The sequence below is a fragment of the Haematobia irritans genome, chromosome 4 (genome assembly GCF_050003625.1).
Source record: "Haematobia irritans isolate KBUSLIRL chromosome 4, ASM5000362v1, whole genome shotgun sequence".
Lineage (NCBI taxonomy): Eukaryota > Metazoa > Arthropoda > Insecta > Diptera > Muscidae > Haematobia > Haematobia irritans.
The window spans coordinates 54,138,081-54,162,183 of NC_134400.1; the positions used below are offsets into that span (position 1 = coordinate 54,138,081).

General features: G+C 36.8%; 1 protein-coding gene across 1 annotated transcript; it reads right to left on the reverse strand.

Annotated features, from left to right (window-relative positions):
- On the reverse strand, positions 1 to 24,103 carry ssp2 (short spindle 2). Its single transcript, XM_075303442.1, has 7 exons — positions 23,593 to 24,103; positions 23,415 to 23,530; positions 22,809 to 22,879; positions 19,083 to 21,839; positions 18,957 to 19,022; positions 1,427 to 1,630; positions 1 to 1,359 (listed from the first exon to the last, which is right to left on the reverse strand). Exons 1-7 carry the CDS (start codon positions 23,637 to 23,639, stop codon positions 1,123 to 1,125), a joined length of 3,498 nt encoding a protein of 1,165 aa, XP_075159557.1. The 5' UTR covers positions 23,640 to 24,103; the 3' UTR covers positions 1 to 1,122.

Genomic DNA, 24,103 nt, shown 5'->3' on the forward strand with positions numbered 1-24,103 from the left:
TTGGATGGTATATATCTATAATATTTATTCAGTTGGTTTTTGTAATGCCTTATTGCTTTAAATAATACCGGAAACAAAAATGTATTAGTCATTAAACGAGAAGGATTAATAACTATTTTGTTAAAATTTTTGACAACTAAAACAATAATTGTGGTAAGTGTGTGTGCATTTGTAACAAGCCATTAATTATATTAGCTAAAAGGCATGATAAGCAACATATATAACAAATATTGATAAATTCGAAAAGCAGATTTCGTAGATGGATATATACGAGAAAATATAGTAGGAGTGTGTGTTACTTCGTATGGTATATATAATATAATATAATATTTGTATGTTTTGAAAACTTACAAACTAAATCATAAGTGAGATATGCATGGAAAGGAAAATAACACAATTTCCTTGGGAGATAGAGAACAAAAACTTTCTTTTCTATGACAAAAGCAATGTATTTATAATTGGCACTTATTATGTAATAAAAAATTCATACAAATATATTCCAACCAATATATAATCGTCTTTATTGGTATAGTTTAAGAAAGAATGAGTTTGTTATGCTTTGAATATATTATAAAAAATAGTTATAAGATCCGTGTTATTGAAAAAATGTTAATTTTTTTGTTTAGGTTCCCTTTATTCGCCAATTATTTGAACCAATTTTATGTACTTCATTTTTTTTCGATGAGAGGCAATTATTATGTTCATAACATTTCTTCGATTTTGTTTTTTTTTTTTTGAAATACAAAGTCAGGAACTTGTAACAACATTTGTGTTTTTTTTGTATAAGTGTATTCCATAACGTATCATAACATCAAAAAAAATAAAAATACTTTCTTTGAGTTGAATTGAGCTGAATATCTACAATATAATTTTTTATAGTAAAACTATGGGAGATGTAAATGCAATCGTAAAATATCGACTAACTGATGTTTAATTCAAATATTTTAAGATATTAAATAGTTATAGCAGTGAATTGATTGTAAATCAATACAAATTGAAAATAAGGTAAGTAAATATAATTATAATAGTTCATATTTAAGAACATAGGCATACCAAAATATATATTTGTAATATCAAGTACACTATGGTTTATAAACAAAACAAATAATGGAAAAAATGGTCTTATTTATCGGTTTTTATAAAACTGGATGGTCGGGGAAGTCCACTGCGTTTTATGGCTGTAGGAGGCCTTAAACCAGATGGTTTCGGTATACCTGTAGAACCGATAGTAATTTTGGTTAAAACAGCTGTTGTATTGCCTGGTTTTGAAGCTATTGAGACGTTAGCACTAGGTGCTTTAATACCTATAGGTTTATTGAGACTTTGGCCACTACCCCTTGAAGATGCTGAAGACATACTCTGTTTTATAAATTGAAAGAAATTGTTACAAAATGCATTACTTTGAACATTTTAAGCAAAACCTTACATCTGTAGGAGAATGTCGGCCTGTATCACTGTCACCATCTGTTAGTAGTTGAGGCACACATTTGGCGGTTGCGGTTTGGCTAAAGTAACCCGAAGATGGTCGTACCAACCCAGCACGCTTAGTTCCACTCGAATTGCTATTGCCTCCTGGTGCACGAAGACCGGAAACAAGTTTGGGTACTTTGAAGACTCCCTCTTCATTTTTCTGTGAAAAATAACGATTGATAAATTAGTATGCTGTTTAATGGGTCAATAGAAATTTGAAAGAATGATTAACTCAAAGACGTACTAAAGGGTGATTTGTTAAGAGCTTGATAACTTTTAAAAAAAAAAAACGCATAAAATTTGCAAAATCTCATCGGTTCTTTATTTGAAACGTTAGATTGGTCCATGACATTTACTTTTTGAAGATAATTTCATTTAAATGTTGACCGCGGCTGCGTCTTAGGTGGTCCATTCGGAAAGTCCAATTTTGGACAACTTTTTCGAGCATTTCGGCCGGAATAGCCCGAATTTCTTCGGAAATGTTGTCTTCCAAAGCTGGAATAGTTGCTGGCTTATTTCTGTAGACTTTAGACTTGACGTAGCCCCACAAAAAATAGTCTAAAGGCGTCAAATCGCATGATCTTGGTGGCCAACTTACCGGTCCATTTCTTGAGATGAATTGTTCTCCGAAGTTTTCCCTCAAAATGGCCATAGAATCGCGAGCTGTGTGGCATGTAGCGCCATCTTGTTGAAACCACATGTCAACCAAGTTCAGTTCTTCCATTTTTGGCAACAAAAAGTTTGTTAGCATCGAACGATAGCGATCGCCATTCACCGTAACGTTGCGTCCAACAGCATCTTTGAAAAAATACGGTCCAATGATTCCACCAGCGTACAAACCACACCAAACAGTGCATTTTTCGGGATGCATGGGCAGTTCTTGAACGGCTTCTGGTTGCTCTTCACTCCAAATGCGGCAATTTTGCTTATTTACGTAGCCATTCAACCAGAAATGAGCCTCATCGCTGAACAAAATTTGTCGATAAAAAAGCGGATTTTCTGCCAACTTTTCTAGGGCCCATTCACTGAAAATTCGACGTTGTGGCAGATCGTTCGGCTATTCATGATGAAATGTCAAAGCATACTGAGCATCTTTCTCTTTGACACCATGTCTGAAATCCCACGTGATCTGTCAAATACTAATGCATGAAAATCCTAACCTCAAAAGAATCACCCTTTACTACAAAATATTATCCAATATCATCCCGATATAACTACAATTTAGTTATGTTGGAATGATCTTTGAGTATAATATAGATAGTTGATAAATCTGACAAATTGATAACGAACACTTTATTATTTAAAGCGATTAGGAGGGAATTATTATTCATACTTTGTTTCGAAAAAAAAAAAAATAAAAAATAATTTTGTTACGACCTCAAAAATGAACATATGGGTGAATAATCTTAAATGACTCCTTTTTGTGTCCGGCTGTTTAAAATTGTTTTATATTAACTATTTTTTTTCTAAATATGTTCTAAGCAGCTTATTATATTTGTTAAAATAACTATACTACTACAAAATATTATCCAATATCATCCCGATATAACTACAATTTAGTTATGTTGGAATGATCTTTGAGTATAATATAGATAGTTGATAAATCTGACAAATTGATAACGAACACTTTATTATTTAAAGCGATTAGGAGGGAATTATTATTCATACTTTGTTTGAAAAAAAAAAATAAAAAATAATTTTGTTACGACCTCAAAAATGAACATATGGGTGAATAATCTTAAATGACTCCTTTTTGTGTCCGGCTGTTTAAAATTGTTTTATATTAACTATTTTTTTTCTAAATATGTTCTAAGCAGCTTATTATATTTGTTAAAATAACCCACATATTAGTTTTTAAAAGTTTTAATTTGTTAATATCCAAAGCAGACATAGCAAAAGAAAACATGCTTAGTATGAATGTAAATATTAAATCTTTAATTTCATTAAAATGAATTTATGCACTATCACTTCAAATCACATATACTCTTTTTTGATTAAATCATCATCATTGACTTTTGTCCGGAACAATTTCTCTCATTCCCGTGCCTGGTGTGGATTTCTGCTTTAAAAAAAAGGTAACCACCGTTATATGCAATTTGTAGTGTTTCTCTCGCGCTGAAGTTTTGTTCTCATTGAAGGTTCTCGAAGGAACTGTACTTCTATGTTAGTTTGCGAATTATTTTCGTCGGAATGGTCGAAGTCAGTGCTTGTTCCGTAAAGTTATAAGTCCCGTGGAAAGTGTTATTTTTCTTTTGAATAAATTAATTATTAACATACAAGTAAGCTACCGTATTTCTTACAGCATTTAGGTTTGCTATTTATTTACAACTACATATGTATTTTTGATAGTTTTAAGCCAAAAATACGAAATTTTTATCAGTCCCGTGGTTATGTTATTAGTGTAATGAATACCACGGGACTGATATTTTCATACAAAAAGTATGTATATGTATATTTAAACATATTTTTATACTTATTTATTTTATAATGATAACTTTAATTAAAGCTTTCAAATGGCTCCAACAAAATCTGCAGCTGAAAAACGAAAAGTTAAGGCAGAGAAGGAAACGCTACGTCCCGTGCTAATTCGATCAGTCCCGTGGAAAATAAAACTCTTAAAAACAGCTAAAATTTTAATGAACATTCACCAATAGCATCTAAGTGATTAATATAATAAATCCCAATATGTTTTTTGCTTTTATTTGATTATGAAGACTGTCCCATTTTTCTCAAAGAAAAGGAACCATTTCAGATTATTCACCCATATATGAAGTGAAAAATATAACTATAAAAACCCCATCGTCATATCTTTAACCGATCAATAGCAGACAAAATGGGAGCCACCGTGGTGCAATGGTTAGCATGCCCGCCTTGCATACACAAGGTCGTGGGTTCGATTCCTGCTTCGACAGAACACCAAAAGTTTTTCAGCGGTGGATTATCCTATCTCAGTAATGCTGGTGACATTTCTGAGGGTTACAAACCTTCTCTAAGTGGTTTCACTGCAATGTGGAACGCCGTTCGGACTCGGCTATAAAAAGGAGGTCCCTTGTCATTGAGCTTAACATAGAATCGGGCAGCACTCAGTGATAAGAGAGAAGTTCACCAATGTGGTATCACAATGGACTGAATAGTCTAAGTGAGACTGATACATCGGGCTGCCACCTAACCTAATAGCAGAAAATTGAGCAATATGTAAAAATGAAACCATCAGTATTACCCACAATATTTTTGTTGCGGCCTTTTTATTATTATTTTTTTTTTATTATTGAAATTATTGAATTCTCTGTATTTAAATGAATTTTCTACACTGTCTTTCCATACATTTATTCTCATTAAAAAGCATAAAGTTAGCAACGAACAAAAGCAAATGCAAACGCAATAATAACTAGCGATATATGAGCTAATGAGAGCAAAACCAATAGACGAAAAGAAATGCGAATAAAATACTGGTTTTTTTGCGCGCTATACTGCATTGAACAATTGTTTTTGGATTGACATGTTTTGAATATACATAGAATTGAATATTCATGCTTGCCATCATAAAAAACGGTACACAGCATACAGTAAAATGAAATGAATGTAACTTATTTGATAACGAAGAAATTGAAATAAAGTCAGTCTTACATTGACCAGCTCACTACATATCAACTCAAGTCTTTAACTTATTTTTATAAAGAAATCGAGTTTTTTGGAAAAGGCTGAAGTGTACAAGCTCCGTTGAGAAAAAAGATTCTCAGCGTAATCAATTTTTTAACTGGCTTTTTAATTTCATGGAATTTCTTTTGAGAAGAATTAGGAGAATTATATTTTTTTTCTTGAATGTGAATGGGAAAAATGTATTTATACAAAATTATATAATTCCAGTCAGGATTTCGAAAAGATTACTCATGGGAGACTACCGTTAACTATGTCATAAACAGATGGAAAAGTATTGAAAAAAATCGGAAAATAATAGCCATATTTTTGGGTTTCAAAGAGCTTTTGAAACAATAAACTGCGACATTCTAATACAAAAACTTGAACGATGTGGAATAAAATGAAGTGAACTGAAATGGTTTAAATCATACACGCAAAAAAATAATTCTTTCCTCCCAAACGAAATTTTAGACAAACAAAGTTCATTTCTCATTTCCTTTTCGTTGAAAGGAAGTGTATTTGGAAGAAAAGTATATACTTTATGTGATAAACGTTTATTCTTTTCCAAGATGTAAAAACAATTTCATAAAGACTAACTCAAAAAAAAAAAAATTTCTGGCTAATTGCATTTTCCCCTCACATCTTTCTCACTTCCACGAAGTTTTTAGTTCTTAGCACCTTTTTCTGTAATACAAACAATGTAGAAGAAATTAAACGATTTTATAAATTTTTCAATTTTTTTACCTTTCGCCTGGACGGAGAATCGAACCGCGGACCATGCAATTTGTAAGCCAACACACTATCCACTGAGCTATGTAGCCGTTATTGTTTTTTTATCTTTGTTTTATTTCCCATTTCTTTTAAATATCGTTATAATTATCATTCAAATAATTAAATAAAGTACATTTTCTTAGCGATCTATGTCTTATCTAAGAATATAAATGTTCTCTCTCTTAAATGTTAACTGGTAGTCCAGCCCATTCAATAAATTAATCAATTGGGAGCAATCCAATAGCCGTTATTGTCATCAATAGACAATTACCTATATAAGTTATATTTATATGGCATAGCTTGCGGCGCCCACGAGCCGATTAAACAAAGTTTATTTCACAGAAAAAATCATTTAGTTGGACACCATGGAGCAGTGGTTGCTACGTCTGACTTGCATGCCAAGGGTCGTGGGTTCGATCCCTGCTTCGACCAAAGTTTTTTTTGTTTTTTGTTTTTTTTTACATATATTCCAGATATGTTAGGAAGATTCCAAAAAAATGTTTAACATTACATTGTAGTATATTAAAATTTGAACTGTAAAATGTGTCTTATTAAAAACCTAGAGTCAGAAAAGAACAGTGTTTGATATAAACGAAATGGACTGTGTTGTTGGTTCAAAAATAACTTTTTTTATTAAAAAAATTAACACTTTGTAACAAACGAAGTTTTTTGGTGATAAAAGTGTATACTTTTCGAAGCAATTCAAAAAACTCTAACAAAAGAAAAACGTTTTCGGTACATGTTTTCCAAACGTTTTTTTTTCTTTGCGTGTACTTAACGAACAGAACCAAAACAACAAAAGTTAATATTGCAACATCTGATATTATTGCAAATGGTTTAGGTGTTCCGCAGGGCTCTATCCTTGGGGCCTTGCTATTTATTATATATAAATGACGTGCAAAATATATTGAGATACTGTGAAATTATTACGTATGCAGACGATACTCTTACATATGTTGAATGCGCCACAGATTCTGAATGTTAAGATAAATTATCATGATAGATAAAAAAATTAAACTTCAAGGATCACTTAGACTACATTTGTAAGAAAATTTCAAAGAAAATCGGTTTCTTTAGACGAATTAGAAAACATATTTCGCCCATAACTGCAGTTAACATTCATAACACCATAATCAAGCCACATTTCGAATATGGATCGACAATATTATATACTTGCTGTAGAGATGACCAAATCCAAAGACTACAGAAATTACAAAACAAATAAATGAGAATAATATTGCAATGCAATAGATATACATCAATAAGAAGTATGCTAGACGCATTAAAATGGTTAAATATAAAACAAATGCTACAACTAAATACATTGTCATATAATATGGTAAATCTGGGGATTATCTACTTGAACGAGTGGAATATGTGCGGGATTCGCAACCCTATAACCTGCGTACATCAAATAATTTTCGGATACAGAGAGTAAGAACAATCAACATGCAACGATCACTCTTCTATAAAGGATTGCAACATAAACAGTGAGTCAAATAATGTAATTTTTAAAAAAATGTGTTCAAATTTTTTAAGAAATATGTCAAATATTGAAAATGTATATTATGTAACATTATTATGTAATAATATTATGTTCATTCGAAGTCTCCGAAAGAATTTGTCAAGGGACTGGAGATACTCCCTACTTTGGGAATATACAATCGAGGCAGGGACATAAAATCCTGCATTGTAAGAACCAAGAGACCCTCGCATGGCTCAAGGACACTATTGAGGGATTGGAGTTATGGGAGGGTTCGAAGCTAAGGGTAATCCCGGAAGAAGAGGCCAAGCGGCAACCTAGGGTACGGGTCTTCATCACGGGACCCATACTTCCACAGGATCGCCTACTGACCATGTTGAAGGCGATAGAGCAGTCTACCCCACTGAGGACTGGACAATACTATAGATGGACCCCCCAACCGAAGCGGGGAGAAGCGTAATATTGGCAGTGGAGACGATTGATAAACTCGAGCCAAATGGTAATCGATTTAGTGTGGGACTAAGCAGTGCTCTCGTCAGACCGTTAAGGGATATGGAGGAAAGGTTGAAGGATGGCTCAGAAAGTAAATGATGCTAAGAATAGTGCAGATAAACCTGCATCACTGTGAGCTAGCTTCCACTAATCTAATCCTCTATTTACTTAGGCACAAAATAGACGTCGCCCTGGTGCAGGAGCCCTGGATAAGAGGGAAAATGATAGAGGGCTTAGACCATAGGAATTATGAGATATTTCATGGAAATGGAAATAAACTGAGGACATGCATTTTAATAAGAAAAAATATAAAGTGTTTCTTTTTAAACCAATTTTGTGCCTCTGATCAGACGGCACTGATCGTGGAGCTGAACTCTAGGCAGTTGGTTTTATCATCGGCTTACTTTGCACACGACGATACTCTGTTGCCACCTCCTCAGGCAGTAAGGGATTTGGTGAGGTACTGCAAGGACAAAAATAGAGACTATAATAGGATGTGACGCAAATGCTCACCATGAGCTATGGGCGAGCACAGACACTAATTCAAGAGGAGAAAGCTTGATGGAATACATTCTGGAGAATTACCTGCAAGTTCACAATAGGGGAACGGATTTCACCTTCGAAACCCGTACGAGGAAGGAAGTTATCGATTTGATTTTCAGTAATTTTACAAGAAGGGCAACAGTCTCTAACTGGAGGGTATCTAGCGAAATAAGTTACTCGGATCATAAGTACATAGAATTTGATGTGAAGACCGATGTGGAGACAAATGTTGATGAATTCAGGAATCCAAGAAGGACAAATTGGACCAGTTTCAGAAACCATTTGGGTGGTTTGAGAACACCGGGCTATAATAAAAAGATGGACAGTATAGAGGAGGTGGAGGATGCAGCGAACATGGTGGAAAGATGACTTACACGTTCCTTTGTTAGATCGTGTCCTACCAGCAGGCCACTTGATAGTAAACACAAGGCCTGGTGGAGCAAGGAACTAATAGATCTAAGGAGGAAGTCTAGGAGGCTGTATAATGAGGCAATAAGGCATGGAACTGAGCAGCTATGGAATGAATACAAAGACTGCCTGAAGATGTTCAAAAAAGAGACAAGGCTAAAAGAATGGATTTTATTCGCGTGATAGAGCAACTCTCTAATATAAAGGATACAGCAAGACTACGTAAGTTCTTATCCAAGCAACCTAAGTTTAGTGGTAACTTGCAGAACAGCAATGGAAAATGGACCGAATCACCTGATGATACTATAGACCTGTTATTGGAAACGCATTCTTATATATTCTTGTTTCTATTGGTGACCATAGACAGCGTTAAATGGGCGATTGACAGCTTCGGCCCATATAAATCTCCAGGCTTGGACGGGGTATACCCATGTATGCTTCAGGAGTCTTTCGATCTCTTGGGTGAATCCTATGTGGAGTTGATGAGGGCCTCATTGCGTCTTGGATATATACCAAAGCCTTGGCGGAAGGTTAAGGTAATCTTCATTCCTAAAGCGGGGAAGATATCACGCGGAACGGCGAAGGATTTTAGACCAATAAGCTTATCATCCTTCTTGCTAAAGACGATGGCGAGGATACTGGATGATCATATAAGGAACCAGTTAGACAGGAAACTACCAATCTGTCAGCATGCCTATATTAACCATGGTGCATCACATAGAGATCCATTACATATGGCGACTATACATTAGCAGCGTTTCTGGACATTGAAGGTGCTTTTAATTATACGAAAATTGATAAAGTGGTACATGCATTAGAGAGGAATGGTGTTGAGAAATTCGTTATAAAGTGGATCGAGTTGATGTTGCTAAGCAGGGTGGTCGAGCTAGCGAGCTCCACAAGGAGGGCTAGGACCACTAAAGGATTACCGCAGAGAGGGGTTATATCACCTTTGCTGTGGCTATTGGTGGTGAACGAGGTATTGTTTGGGCTGACGGATTTGCTGAGCGAGTCTTTACAGTATCTCTCGGAGTGGACTCTAGGTTACGGTTTAGGGGTGAACCCTGGTAAGACGGAGTTGGTACTGTTCACTAGGAGGAGAAAGGTTATCGGGTACAAGTCTCCTGAATTCCATGGCATAAAGTTGACGCTCTTGAAATCAGCGAGGTACCTAGGAGTTATTTTGGTACCTGAACTGGATGGAGAATATTGCCGATCGCATTAAGAGGGCCTATGGGACACTATACTCGTGTCAAAAATTGGTCGGGCAGAGATGGGGAATGAGGCCTTCTGAACTGACACTTTTGAGACTTAAGAGCTTGAACACGCTGGAGAGGACAGCCTGCAGGCATACTGAAATTCTGGCCGGGCAGTATAGAGAGACGGACCATATGGCCACGGAGCATGTTTATCATCACAAACCGACACACATTATACCAAGTATGGAGGAGTGGGAAGACAGGAGGATACCCTTCGGAACCCTGAACATGTATACGGACGGATTAAAGATGGAGGAAGGAACGGGCAGCGGAATCTATTGTAGTGAACTAGGAATTACATGCTGGATAGGGATTGCAGTATTTTTCAGGCTGAGATTTCTGCGATCACAAAGGCTGCTGAGTCGCTGTTGATGAGACCGTTATTCAGAAGCGATATCAGCTTCTTCATCGACAGTCAGGCAGCTATAAAGGTATTGTGCAGTGCTGACATAAGGTCTAGTGTAGTCAGCCGCTGTCGTCGAGAACTCAAGGTTCTCACTGAACAGCATAATATAACTCTGCGCTGGGTACCTGGACACTATGGGATAATAGGAAATGAGAAAGCGGATGTGCTGGCTAAGGAGGGTGCTTGTGGAACGAACAACGTCCTAGCCGACGTTTTTCCTCTACTATCTTCTTATCATTATCACAATGGACTGAATAGTCTAAGTGAGCCTGAAATTTAATCGGGCTGCCACCTTTAACCTTCTTATCATTACAGGATAGAGGTTAAATATGATGAGCAATGGCGAAGACGCTGGGTCTCTTCGGATGGTTGCGAGCAAACCAAGTTGATATGGGATAAAAAGAAACGTAGGAACTGTGAAATTTTGTTGTCGATGAACAGAGAGGAATTACGGCCATTGATTGGTATCATAACAGGACATAACACACTTGGGAAACACATGGTAAGAATAGGACGATGATATCTGTAGATGGTGCCTGGACCCGGAAGTTACGGAGGACTCGTACCGCTTCCTGTGGTGGAAGTTTCTGGGACAAAGCGGACCGCATCGGAAGGAGAAAGGTGGAAAAATCACATCGAGGGATCACAATGGACCTATACTGGTCTAAGTGGGCATCAATTCAAGAAAATTGATATCATCCTCTACAACCTAACCTAGCCTATGTTCATATCACAAACAGTTCAATATTCGCCTTGATACATAGTGTTCAATGGCATTTAGGACTGAGCGTGTTAAGGCATTTTGTTGTGACGCCAAAATAATCAGGCCCAACCCCTGTCAGAGCGAAAAGGTTTTTTAAATTATAAAAATTAGATGATAAGAAAATAAGTGTGTAATAAAAAAGAATAAGAATCATAACTGCTGGTAAAATCTAAAGTGATACAAAGGGTCCAAATACATAAAATTCATTGGAGTTGATCCAAATTTGTATTACTTCCAAATCGCAAGTTGGGTATCGAAACCATCCCAATAAACACAGGATGAGCGTTTTTCAAATGCAACAACTTTTCAGTTTGAGTGTAAATATAATTTTCAACATAAATTCAACTTGACTTGAAACAGCTCATCTTCAATACATTTTTTTCGAATTACTTCTAATTTGCCAAAATGTTGAAGAAATCTTTGAAAATGCGTGAAGATAATATGAGAAAACTTTGACAAAACACTACACTAAAATGCAACGAAAAACCATGTGGTTTTCAATACTTCTTTGTGCAACAAAGTTCGTGGTCAATTGGAAGAAATAAAAAACTGGAAAATTTTAGACAAATAACTGAATTTTCTCCAAATAGTTATAAATGGTAAGTGAATATAATGAAATAAAACTTTAAAGAAGTCACTAAATGTATATATTTGCCGAAAACTAAAATTATGGACTCTACGTTCTTGAAAACATTAAAAAGCTGACCGATGAAAAATATTAGAAAATTAACTGGAACTGCTTCAAATAGTTTATAATAATTGGTAAGTCAATATGAAAAATTAAATCAACACTTTAGAAGTCAATAAATTGAAATCTCTTTGCAGAAAACTAAAATCTTTGGGTGTTACATTCCTTCAAACATTAAGAAGTTGACCGATGAAAAATGAGTGGCTTATCGACAAGAAAAAGTTTCCAGCAAATTTATTATTCAACCGTCGAACTGAACGGACGTGTTTTCTAATAGCGGAGTATTTCATCGTAATAAGTACTTATTACGAATTTCACGTGTGGTGGAAATAATAAACCACCATGCAGCGAAATTCAAAGTCATCCACTGGGTTGCTAACTTCAGGGCCCAGTGGACGGGTAACGACTGAAGTTATAAATTTGGGCAGCGAACAAGAGTCAGGCCCAATTAGTCGACCTGTAGACGGGTCGACTGGCGGTGACACTTTGTCAAGTCGAAACTTTTCTAAGGTGACGACATCAAAAGGAGGCAATCCCTCTCGAAAGAGATTCAAGGAACGAAGAAATGCTTTGTTTATCCTAAAGAAATTAGGATCAGTCGACCCAAGCACGTTGTCGGCTAAGCAAAGCGATTCCTTAAAATGGGCTCAAGGAATTCTTGAAGCTGGAAAAAGGGAACGATCACCGGATGAGCTGCCATCCTCTAAACGGGATCAAAGATCGTTTGTCTCAGTTGCAAAAGACAGCCTTGTGATGGCTATTATTAATAAAGGAGCATTGGACGGTATGATTCCAAGGCAAAAATGGGGGGAAATTGAGAACGCGATGTCTGGTGTCTACTCAGAGGTGCGAAAAAAGTTTCCCGGACCAAGTCCTCGACGGCAAGATGCTGGATGGTATCAAGGACGATATAAGTTAATAGCTTTTGCAGACCAGAGGTCTATGGATTGCTTTAAAGCTGCATTGATGCTAATTGGTGAAGTTTGGGAAGGAGCCGCTTTGGAGTTAGTCGATAAAAAAGACATACCGGCTAAACCTAGAGCACATGCATGGATACCGGCAAACCCTCCTGATCCTGAGTCAATACTAGAGAGACTAAAAGAATGTAACCCAGATCTTCCAACCGCCGATTGGAAGGTTGGTCGTTTGGATGAGGTGGATGGACCAAGACGACATGCGGTGTTTATATTAAACATAGAGTCGCTGCCACATCTAGCCCAGACCCAAGGACGCGTAAGTTATGGCTTTCATGATATCCATATGAAGGTATACAAAAGCGATCAACCAAAGGATTCCGAAACGGACAAGCCTCCGGTAGAGTCAGCAGTGAAAAAATCTCCTAGCGAAGCCGAAGGAGACATAAAACCTGCAGACTATGGCGAAAATCATATGCGGGAAGTTTCTACAGGCTCAAGCCTCACCAAAGCTGAACCGCGGATTGTTGCGAGAGTTGCCGAGATCTGTGAAGAGGAAGCCCTTGATGACTCAATTGAAGCGGCTGATGTGACGGTGGTTGAAAATTTGGATGGTTCTACGGTTCCTCCAGATAAATCTTCACCATTGTAAGGCCGCTTGTGCTGCCTTAAAAGTTCTCCTGATGAAAGGAGACATAGATATAGTTCTTATTCAAGAACCATACATATATAAGAACAAGATCTGTGAATTAAGCACTCCGGGTTTCAAACTTTTGCATAATACCGGTAACGATATAAATCGAGCATAATTGCTAAAAAACGAACTAAACTTGTTTCTGCTTCCTTCATTGAGCAATGCAGACACTGTCGTAGCCAGTCTAGAGATATCCACATGCAACTATTGGGTATCTTCGGTCTACATGGGACATGATAGGGAGATGCCACCCTGTGCCGTTAAGACCTTAGTTGAGGAGTCACTAAAAACAAAGACAAAACTCATTATGGGATGCGATGCAAATGCACATCATAGTATTTGGGGAAGTAGTGATACTAATGCAAGGGGAGAGTCGCTAATAGAGTTTATTTTGCGTACTAACCTGGTAGTTTGCAATAAGGGAGAGGCACCAACCTTCGTCACCAGGAACAAACAAGAGGTTTTGGACGTAACGTTGACCTCTCCGGAACTGAATGATAAGATATCTGAGTGGCAAGTTTTGAGGGAACATAGCTTCTCAGATCATCGCTACATCAGTTTCAGATTAGCTGTTCGTACTTCAAAGACCATATTTCCGCCAAATGTTAGGAAAGCTGATTGGAATAGGTATAGGGAATCGTTCAATTCGATGATACCGGAAATGCCGGAGACAAATATGAGCACTGTGCAAGATATCGAACACGCAGTGGAGCGGATTACTAAGGCCTTCAACATTTCACTGAAAGCTGCTTGCCCTAGAGGAAAGCCAAGGGGAAAAAATCGGCCGCCATGGTGGACTACGGAGTTAAGTAATATGAGGAAATCCTGCAGGAAGCTCTTTAACAAAGCAAAGTCCACAAGAGCTCCGGAGGATTGGGACACTTACAAGATGAATCTGAGAGAATATAAACGAGAACTGAGAAAGGCTCAGCATAACTCTTGGAATGATTACTGCAGCAGTATTGAGAATACGTCCGAGGCTTCCAGACTACGGAAGGTTCTAGCATCCACCAACTCCGCTCCAGGTTTCATTAAACATCGGAGGGCAATTGGACAACGTCCAGTGAGGAGACGCTGGAAGTACTATTGGACACACATTTTCCTGGAAATCAGACGGTTGAACCAGGTTCTGGCGGTGCCACAGTGGCTCAGCGGTTGTTTCCTGTCGAGGAAATTGTATCGGAAACTAGAATAAGATGGGCGCTAAATAGCGTTGGACCATTCAAATCCCCCGGACGTGATGGAATTACTCCGGCGGAGTTACAAGCAGTAACTGACAAAATTATCCCCTGGTTGTCGGCGACATATAAATGATGTATCAACTTATCATATATCCCAGGAAAGTGGAGGGAAACAAAAGTCGTTTTCATACCTAAAGCGGGAAAAGCCTCTCACTCGAGGGCGAAGGATTTCCGACCAATCAGCTTATCCTCATTCCTACTTAAGACCCTGGAGAGGATGATAGACATGTATCTTAGAACTAGCGTGGATTCAAGTTTGCTCTCGAAACGACAGCATGCATACTCGAAGGGCAGGTCTACTGAGACCGCATTGCATGAACTAGTCAGCTTTATTGAAAGCTCACTATCTGTCAAAGAATACACAATCGTGGCGTTTCTAGACATCCAAGGGGCGTTCAATAATGTCCATCCGAGCTCGATATTAAATGGACTGACAACTCTGAATGTTGATCCAGGTATACTTAGGCTGTTAGACGAACTTCTAATAAAGAGACGTATTTCAGCCACACTAGGGCAAGCAAACATACAAAGGTATGTGAACAGAGGCACTCCCCAAGGAGGAGTTCTATCACCTCTTCTTTGGAAAGTTGCTATAAACAACCTTCTGGTTTCCCTAGAAAAAGAAAGGATAAAAGTGGTGGCATACGCAGATGATGTGGCGCTAGCAGTCAGGGGAAAATTCCCATCCACAATCAGAGATATTATACAGAGAGCTCTCCGGATGACTGAGAAATGGGCGAAAGATAATGGTCTTGGTGTAAATCCAGCAAAGACAGAACTAGTCATGTACTGCAAAGATCGCAAAACTCCCATGGTTAGGCCCATTTCCTTAGGGGGTACTGAAATTCCCTTTGGTGAGTGTGCAAAATACCTTGGCGTTATTTTGGACAGGAAGCTGAATTTTAGGCTTAATATTGAAGAGAGGGCGAGAAAAGCCACGGTAGCTTTGTACTCGTGCAAAAAGGCAATATGGAAAAAGTGGGGACTAAAACCAAAAATTGTGCATTGGCTATACACGGCAGTAGTTAGACCTATAATGCTATATGGTGTTGTAGTCTGGTGGCCGGCACTTCAGAAACCGACTTCTTTAGATAAAGTTCAGCGTATGGCGAGCTTATGTATCTCAGGCGCATTTAGTAAGACAGGAACAGACTCCCTTAATGTCATGCTACATCTATTGCCTTTAGACATTTTGGCCAAACAGTCAGCTGCAACAACGGCTGTGCGGTTGCGCGAGCTATCGCTGTGGTCGGAAACAATGTACGGTCATAGTTCGGTCCTCAAAATAATGCCAGATGTGCCTAACGTAGTGGATTATACCCTGGCAAAACCACTTTTCGACAAAAAGTTTGAAACTCTAATTCCCAACAGTGAGGCGTGGTGTACACAGACCCCGGGGAATAAAAGATATATAGATTTATATACTGATGGCTCCAAATTGAATGGACAAGTGGGGTTCGGAGTATATTCTAAAGATCTGGAAATTCGAATAGCGAAAAGATTACCTAATCACTGTAGTGTTTTTCAGGCTGAAATATTAGCAATAAGAGAGGTGGCGAATTGGCTGAGAAGTAATGTTCCAACAAATATTGGCATTAATATATACTCAGACAGTCAACCTGCAATAAAATCCTTGGACTCTGTGTTCCTCAACTCGAAAACGGCCATCGACTGCCGCAAATCTCTCAATGAGATGGCTGAGCAGTACAATATTCACCTAATATGGGTGCCTGGCCATAGGAACATACCGGGGAACTGCGAAGCGGATGAGTTGGCAAGGCTAGGGACTACGTTACATATTCCAGGGGAACTGGAATTTTTTGGTATGCCCCTAGCTACCTGCAAGCTCATGCTGCGTGAGAAGGCTGTTAGGATGGCGAATGTTCGATGGGAGAATTGCAAGGGTTGTAACGACACCAAGCAAATATGGCCCCATTTCAACTTAAACCGCACACTAGATATGCTAATGTTCTCGAGACGTCAGATATCACTCCTGATATCTGCTATAACGGGTCGCTGCCTGATAGGCGATTTTGCAAAAACTATTGGCGCGAAGTATAATGACTATTGTATGAGCTGTCATGATGCGGAGGAAAAAGAATCAATTAAACACCTGTTGTGTGAGTGTCCTGCATTTTGTGTAAAGCGCAAGCAACTTTTAGGAGCATATAGCTTCAGATTACTGGCGGATCTGGAAAACGTTAACTTAAGCAGTCTGCTAATGTTTTTGGAACAATCTGGTTGGTTCAACAAAGAAAAATAATCAAGAAGGTTCAGCGGTTAAAACTAGAAGTGCCCATATGTAATAGGTACTTTTAGTTAATGTGGTATCACAATGGACTGAATAGTCTAAGTGAGCCTGAATCTTAGTCGGGCTGCCACTTTAACCTAACCTAACATTTCAAAGTGCAACCAATTAAAATGATTAAAAATTTGATATTATTCCATATCAACAACATCTGGATGAAAATGTGCATCACATCTTCAATTTAGTTTACATCCTTTTATCAGTTTAAAATGGATATTTTGTGAATTCCTTCTGCTGGAAATCTTTTCTAGCACGCGGACCATCAAGTTCCTAATTTCAAACTGCCCGCATATTAATTAATTTTAATACAGTTTTATGACACCAACAGGAAGGAAATCGAATTATCTATGCAAAAGTGTTTACAAATAATGTTTAAGATATTTAAAGTTTTGTTGTTTGTTGTTTTGTTCTTATTTGTTGATATGTTTAATAAGAAATTTATTTTTCAATTAGTATTGTAGTGTATTATTATATTATGTATTATTAAATAAAATAAAAATGTTGGCTTTGACTTTCAATTAGAAATGGGGATATCATTTATACAAATTTTGGTTGAAAAGTATTTGCAACGATGTTAATTTTTAATTTGATTCGCATCGAAAATTGTTTGAGCAATTATTGGGAAGCGATGCATTTTAATTTGAGGATAATAGTTGAGAAATTATTGCTTATGTGTTGAATTTTACTGTTGAGGGTAATGTCTGTTTTTTGTTGAGAACGAGGTTTTCTCAACAATTTCTCAACGGGAATATTACCCTAATCCTTTGAAAAAATGTTTGAAAAATTGTTGAATTTTAGCATTTTTGAAACGTTTGTGTTTATTGGGATGTCGTCTGCTAACAACTGTATTTTTTTGTTGTGTAACTAAAACAAACAACCCAATCATTTCGAGGAGAATGCTAACATAGCATGGTAATTGTTATACATGTATATGTGCCTTCGTGTGTATGCTTCACTATTATGAGTCATAGAAGCCCTTGGTAGGTATGATAGTACAATTTTTCAAATAAATGGTATGTTATGAGAGTTAACATGCATTTTTTATTATAACTCCTGCTAATCCTTTTCGACTTCAATTTCGATTTCAATTTCTTAAAAAAAAAAAAAACATCGTTTAGTCGATTTACCTTTTCAAATTGAAATGTTTTGCTTTAAGTGTGATCTTTAAATTCAAAAAAACTAGACAATAAAAATAGGACATTTTAATTTCTTAACATTTAGAAAATAGATTTTTAGTTTTTCCGATTATTCCGAATTTTTGGGTTTTTGAAAAGGTCGTCATTTTACGATTATTGAAATTGACTTTTAACGGCGACCGTGTAGGTCGAATAAACCCTACGGCACCTGTAAGGTGCTTTTAAATTGATTTATATCGCGTTTCCCTTATAATAAGTTAGGTTAGATATAGTGGCACTCCGTTAATTTGTTTTAGGCTCATTTAAACTATTCAATTCATTATCATACCACAAATTTCGAACTTCTCTCTATCAATGAGTGCTGCACGACTCTATGTTTTGCTCTATGACAAGGGACCTTATTTTTATATGCGAATACATTACGGTGAAAGCACGTAGAGAACCTTTACAATCAAAAATAATTTATTTTTCGTTAAAAATCGATGTCATTTTTGTTAACTATTAAACTCAAATATTGATTAATCGTCAACATCGATTAATCAATAGTCAAATAGTCAAATTTAAAGATCAAAAACTCGATTAGATGGAAATAATCAAAACTATCAAAATTCGTTGAAAGGAATTTGAAAATTATTTACTTGGACTTCTAGAATTTTTGTCAAAATGTCAGGCAAATTAATTATTAAACAAATTTTGGGAATATATTCATAAAGTTTCAAAAACTATATCATCAATGCTTACCTGTTGCGATACTGGCTGTTGCAAACTGCTTGTGTTAGCCAGATTTTTGATGGCATTGCCTTTGGCCTATAAGAAAATTAGATTTAGTTTGTTTCTGCGTAAACATTAAATTTATTTGACTCGTACCAATTTTTCTGTTGAAATTGCACTCGGTTTCCGAAGACCAAATGTTTTGGGTGCTGAAACACACGCAGCACTTGTTGTATTCGAAGGGGTTGTATGATTGCTGGACAAATTATGAAATGATTTTGATTTAATACCCATGGGGCTTTTTAGTTCGCTGGAGGTTTGTTCATTCGATTGACCACTAGTTGATGTTCGATTTTGTAATCCACTGCATGCAATTGTTGTAGCATTTAAATTCGTTTGGCGGGGTATAGACTTTTCCAATTCATCTGCGGATGTGGCTTTGCTCACAGCACTGAATTTCGTCAACCCACTTAAATATCTTGGTCGTGATAGGGAACGTGGTTTATTGTTCGTATTTACATCCGGTGCTACTGCAATCGAGTTTGTAGAAGCGGGAGCAATTTCTGGCAATTTTCGTACATTCGCTTGTTTATCTTTCGGTTTCTTATATGTTAAATAATTGGAAGTAATTTTTGATGTTGTCTTATTGGGATCCACAATCTCCATTTCCGATTTATTATTATTAAATACGGGCGAAACTGTTTGATCACGTCTGGAAACTCTAGCACTGGATTCTTGTGTATCTTCCTTAACATCGAACCCATAATCATCTATACAAGGCACATTTAGTTCTAATCCTGATTGAGCAGAGCTGTTATCGCTACGGTTTTTGTTGATTTTAATGGTTTTGAAACGGTCTCGATCACGTTCCCGTTTTTCTGCAAGTTTATATTGGTCTGCGGTTTTGTCGTGCATATCGCTTACCATAGGGCTACTGTGACTCATATCATCATCAGCAGCAAGCTCAGTCTTTTCTTGCACCATCTCCAAATTAGTATGACCACTAACGTTTTCAGTCTCGTTTGTTGTTTGGGGACGATTGTCATTGTCAATATTACCATCGTCTTTATGTACAGTATAAGATGATCCCAATGACATTTTGGAACCATGAGCTGAACTGGTCGACAGAGTCGACATATTAAAGTCATCGTAAAGCCGACTTCGTCTACTCAGTAAACGCTCGCAGCCATTACTTCCACTACTTACAGAGGACATAGTAAGTCCGTTAGACATTTTGGATTCACTTATGCTACTGGTAACAGAATCTTTTAGGGGGCTTCTTATTGTCCCATCAGCAGTTTCACTCAAGGCATGTGGGGATTCCACCAAAGTCTCTTTCGATGCTTTCATTTCATTTTTAAACGTCATATCGATAGTCATATTGAGATAGTCTTTAGAGGCAGTATCCTCTCCTCCTAACAAATCAGCTGATACTCGCATCATATCTCGCATATCTTTGGCTTCGCGGGATATTTCTCGAGAATGTGACCTATCTTTGTTTGGGCCATAATTGAAACGTTTTTTTATTGAATCAAGTGATTTCTTCATTTTTAATTGCTCGGCATTAAGTTCAACTTTACTAAACTCATCCAACATATGGTCAAATTCTTCCTCATTGTTATTTGAGGCTAACAAATTGGCTTCTGCCTGGGCCAAATCCATGACATTTTGCATTTCTAATGACACTGGACTTTGTGCTACAAAACATTTGCTTTCATAAGTGCCATTTGGATTTTCAATGTTTTCAATCATTTCTACGGTAGCATTAAGAGGCAATTTTCCTGAAAAGGTATTAGTATTTATAACCTTATTGCTTTTAGACATTCTTGGGTCATTCTCAAAGGTATTATTCAGCACGCGGGTGATGTTGTTTGGAGGAATAGCAGAAGAAGCTATAATTGGAGAAATATTAACATCATCCACCATTTTCAATGTGGGTGTATAATGCTGCTTGTTGTAACGAACACTCGTTGCTTGTGGCGTGGATTCGTAATACTTTAGAGATGCATGATACTTTTCTAAACCTTCTGGAGTTTCGCACCGATTATTGGGTGTAATGTTCTCCTGACAGTCAAATGTTGAATTCTCTGTTTTTTCGATGGGTACCCCACCGTGTCCACCATTTGCAGAGAGGGAAATTGTCTGATCAAGCCACTTGCTAGACTTTGAGGAGATCTCGGATTGTTGCGAGCCAACCATATTCTGAGTAATATTAACAGCTTGCTCGGAAGAAACACTACCATACATACTGTTCTCTACCAAATTGTATGTTATATCCCCAATCATCTCATCTGTTAATACCATAGTACGATTTAAATCACCGCCGCTACTCATTCTACCCATCCCAATTTTCAAATCATGCGAATCTATAGGCTCAACACCCATTGGAATAGGCCGATTTTTAGTAGGAATTTCTATGGTTCGGTTAGCAGCTTCAACACTTTCCGTCGAGTTGTCCATTGTGCTACAACCCGAAGCTGTTTTGCTTAGTGTCAAAGAGATATCATCAATTTGTCCAATATGCATATCTTTAATAAGAGTTCCCTCGCTGGACATCGTCAGCGACTCTAAGGCCTTTCGATCTCTAATCATGTCACTGAGAGTATAACCATCACTGGTTATTTTGCCCATTAAATCAAAGTCCTCATGGCCATTTATATCATTGCCTCCGAAATCAAGACTATTGGTTGATTGCAGAAAATTTATGTTGGAAAAATCTGCCGATGTTATAAGTGAGTTGTTCATACGATCTATGGAGGCTTCCATAGATGAGAAGGATGGTGGCGATACATCGTGAAGGAAAGATTTTTGCATATTTGTGACCAACCCTCCAATCTCCACATTGAGCATTGGGCTCTCATCTTGCGACCTATTTAGATGTTGATGTTGTGAAGAAGCACTTGCGGTATTGGTCTAGAAAAAAGTAGATTTTAAAAATACAACAGTGTAAAAGGTGTTTTATTTTTGCAAAATACAATGATTCATAGGAAAATTATTCAGTAATACATATAATTGAAGTTGTAAACAAGGGAACGATTTTTGTTCAAAAATAATAATGGAACAAATTCAATGATTTATACGAGTCGATATAATTATAAATAGGTTCTTTTATGTTATACTGTCATTTTCATATAGATCCGTTAAGTTTTAACTGCCAGTTAACAAAAAGTAAATTGAAATATTTTCTTTGTGGGTTAATTTGAACGGAAAATGTTTACACGTTAAGTTCCTAACTAACATGTAGAGTTATGTTGGATTACATTGGTATTTCTTATACGGATTAAAATTGGTTTGCTACCATTGCGCGCTTTCACAATGGGGTTTGAACGTAAAATAAATAAATAATTCATACTTATTTGTGATTGTATTCGGCAAAGGCTAGCTTATTGAGAAAGTTGTTTTTACAAGCCTTTGATGAATGGTCAATTGCTGCACAAATTAACAGCCGTCTTAGATAGATAATAATGCAACAATGATTCGAATGTTATTAAAGAAAAATCTTTCGATTCACACTTGGGTATGTGCTCCATGAGTTATCATAAAACCCAGTTACAAGAAAGCAGACTTCCATGGTGCTACCGAAGACTACGTAGAAAATTCTTGTAGTAACCGATTTTTGCAAACTCTCACATCAGACTATGACGCTGTCTAATCGTAGCAATGATACCTCGAGACGGAGAACAGTAGAAACTTGTGTGTGGGCATTCAATTCCAAGGTCTGACTCTTTTCATAACTTCTTGACAAATATACACTCAATAGAAAAAAACCAACAACAAATCAGACAAACACGTCAACACGATTTGCAAGTTTTTTAGAAACAAATGTGATTCTGTTTAAATTGTTTAGTTATTTTACAACATTAAATGACTACATATACTTACAAATTGCTGTTCCAGGTTTTGCGCCAACTTCCGTTTGGGTCGCGTGAAGGTTCTGGAGTCCAATTTATGCACTGCGTGGATATACGTAATCCATTATTGCATATATGCATAGTTTATAATGATTGTTCGTCAAGAAATACGTGGGTGTATAGATAGAAATTATAAAAGCATAAAAAGACAAAATAATTAAATACAATTGAAATGTGGAACAGTGTAAACACCGCAACCTTCAGCCATAATATGCTTAATCAAAGATCATAGCTGAAATATGTACTTAAGCTTTATGATATTCCTTTGTAACTTGAACTAAAATCTCCGTTTTCAATTTTTTAGCAATAAATTGTAAGATTTGCATTATTCTTGGATTGAAATTTTTACCATATGCATTAGATTTACCTAATCGACTTAGCATACTATGGCATCTTGGTTTAAACATATGTCCGTTAAGTAGCTATTTGAGGGAATTATGGAGGCCTAACAAATATGGGCAAAACTAGTTACTGGTTGGCAAGCCACTCGACAAGCATAACCCATTTTCCAATTTATGTATGAAGCCATGTAGTTGCATTCTGCAAAAGTTCCATTAATGGGTCGATCGTATTTTACCTTGTTGTTCTTGTTGCTGATGTGTTTGGGTGTTATTAGAAGGCGGCATGTAATTGTTACTTTTCCATTGTTGGAGAATATTGGAAATATCATCATGGGTTTTGTCCTCAAGAAAACTAAAATAAACGAAACCTGATTCATATCTCAACCCATATACCATCCTTATGCCCCAACTTACATAAAAGAATCATCTTTAAGGGCCTCATCGATGTCTAAAATATCCATGATGACTAAAGCAGCACTTCACCGCCTGTCAGGGGTTTTCAAGCAGAAATGCCACCACTATTTGCGTTTGAAAAAAAAAAAAATACAACACGAACAAACTGACCCTTCACGTCTACACACTTGGCTAAATACTTGTCAAATATTTTCATATAATTTCTTCACGTTCGTAATTAGGTTTCTTTTTTATATCACTATTTTTATATTTCAGTGTAATAATTTCGAACTATTAATAAAGAAAAAAGAAAACGAAAAAAAACAAATTCGAGGTAACACACAGGAAATTAAGCTTTCCTCAATTGTTTTTCTAGATACGTTTCTTCTTTTCTCAAATCAGTTTTCTTTTAACTTTGTTTTTGTAGGCAAACACTATGAATTAAATGCCGTTTGTATTCGTTTCACATTTCAAAATAATGTGTTCTTTCCTATAATTAAAATCACTTATGCACCTAAGATATTCACAAAAA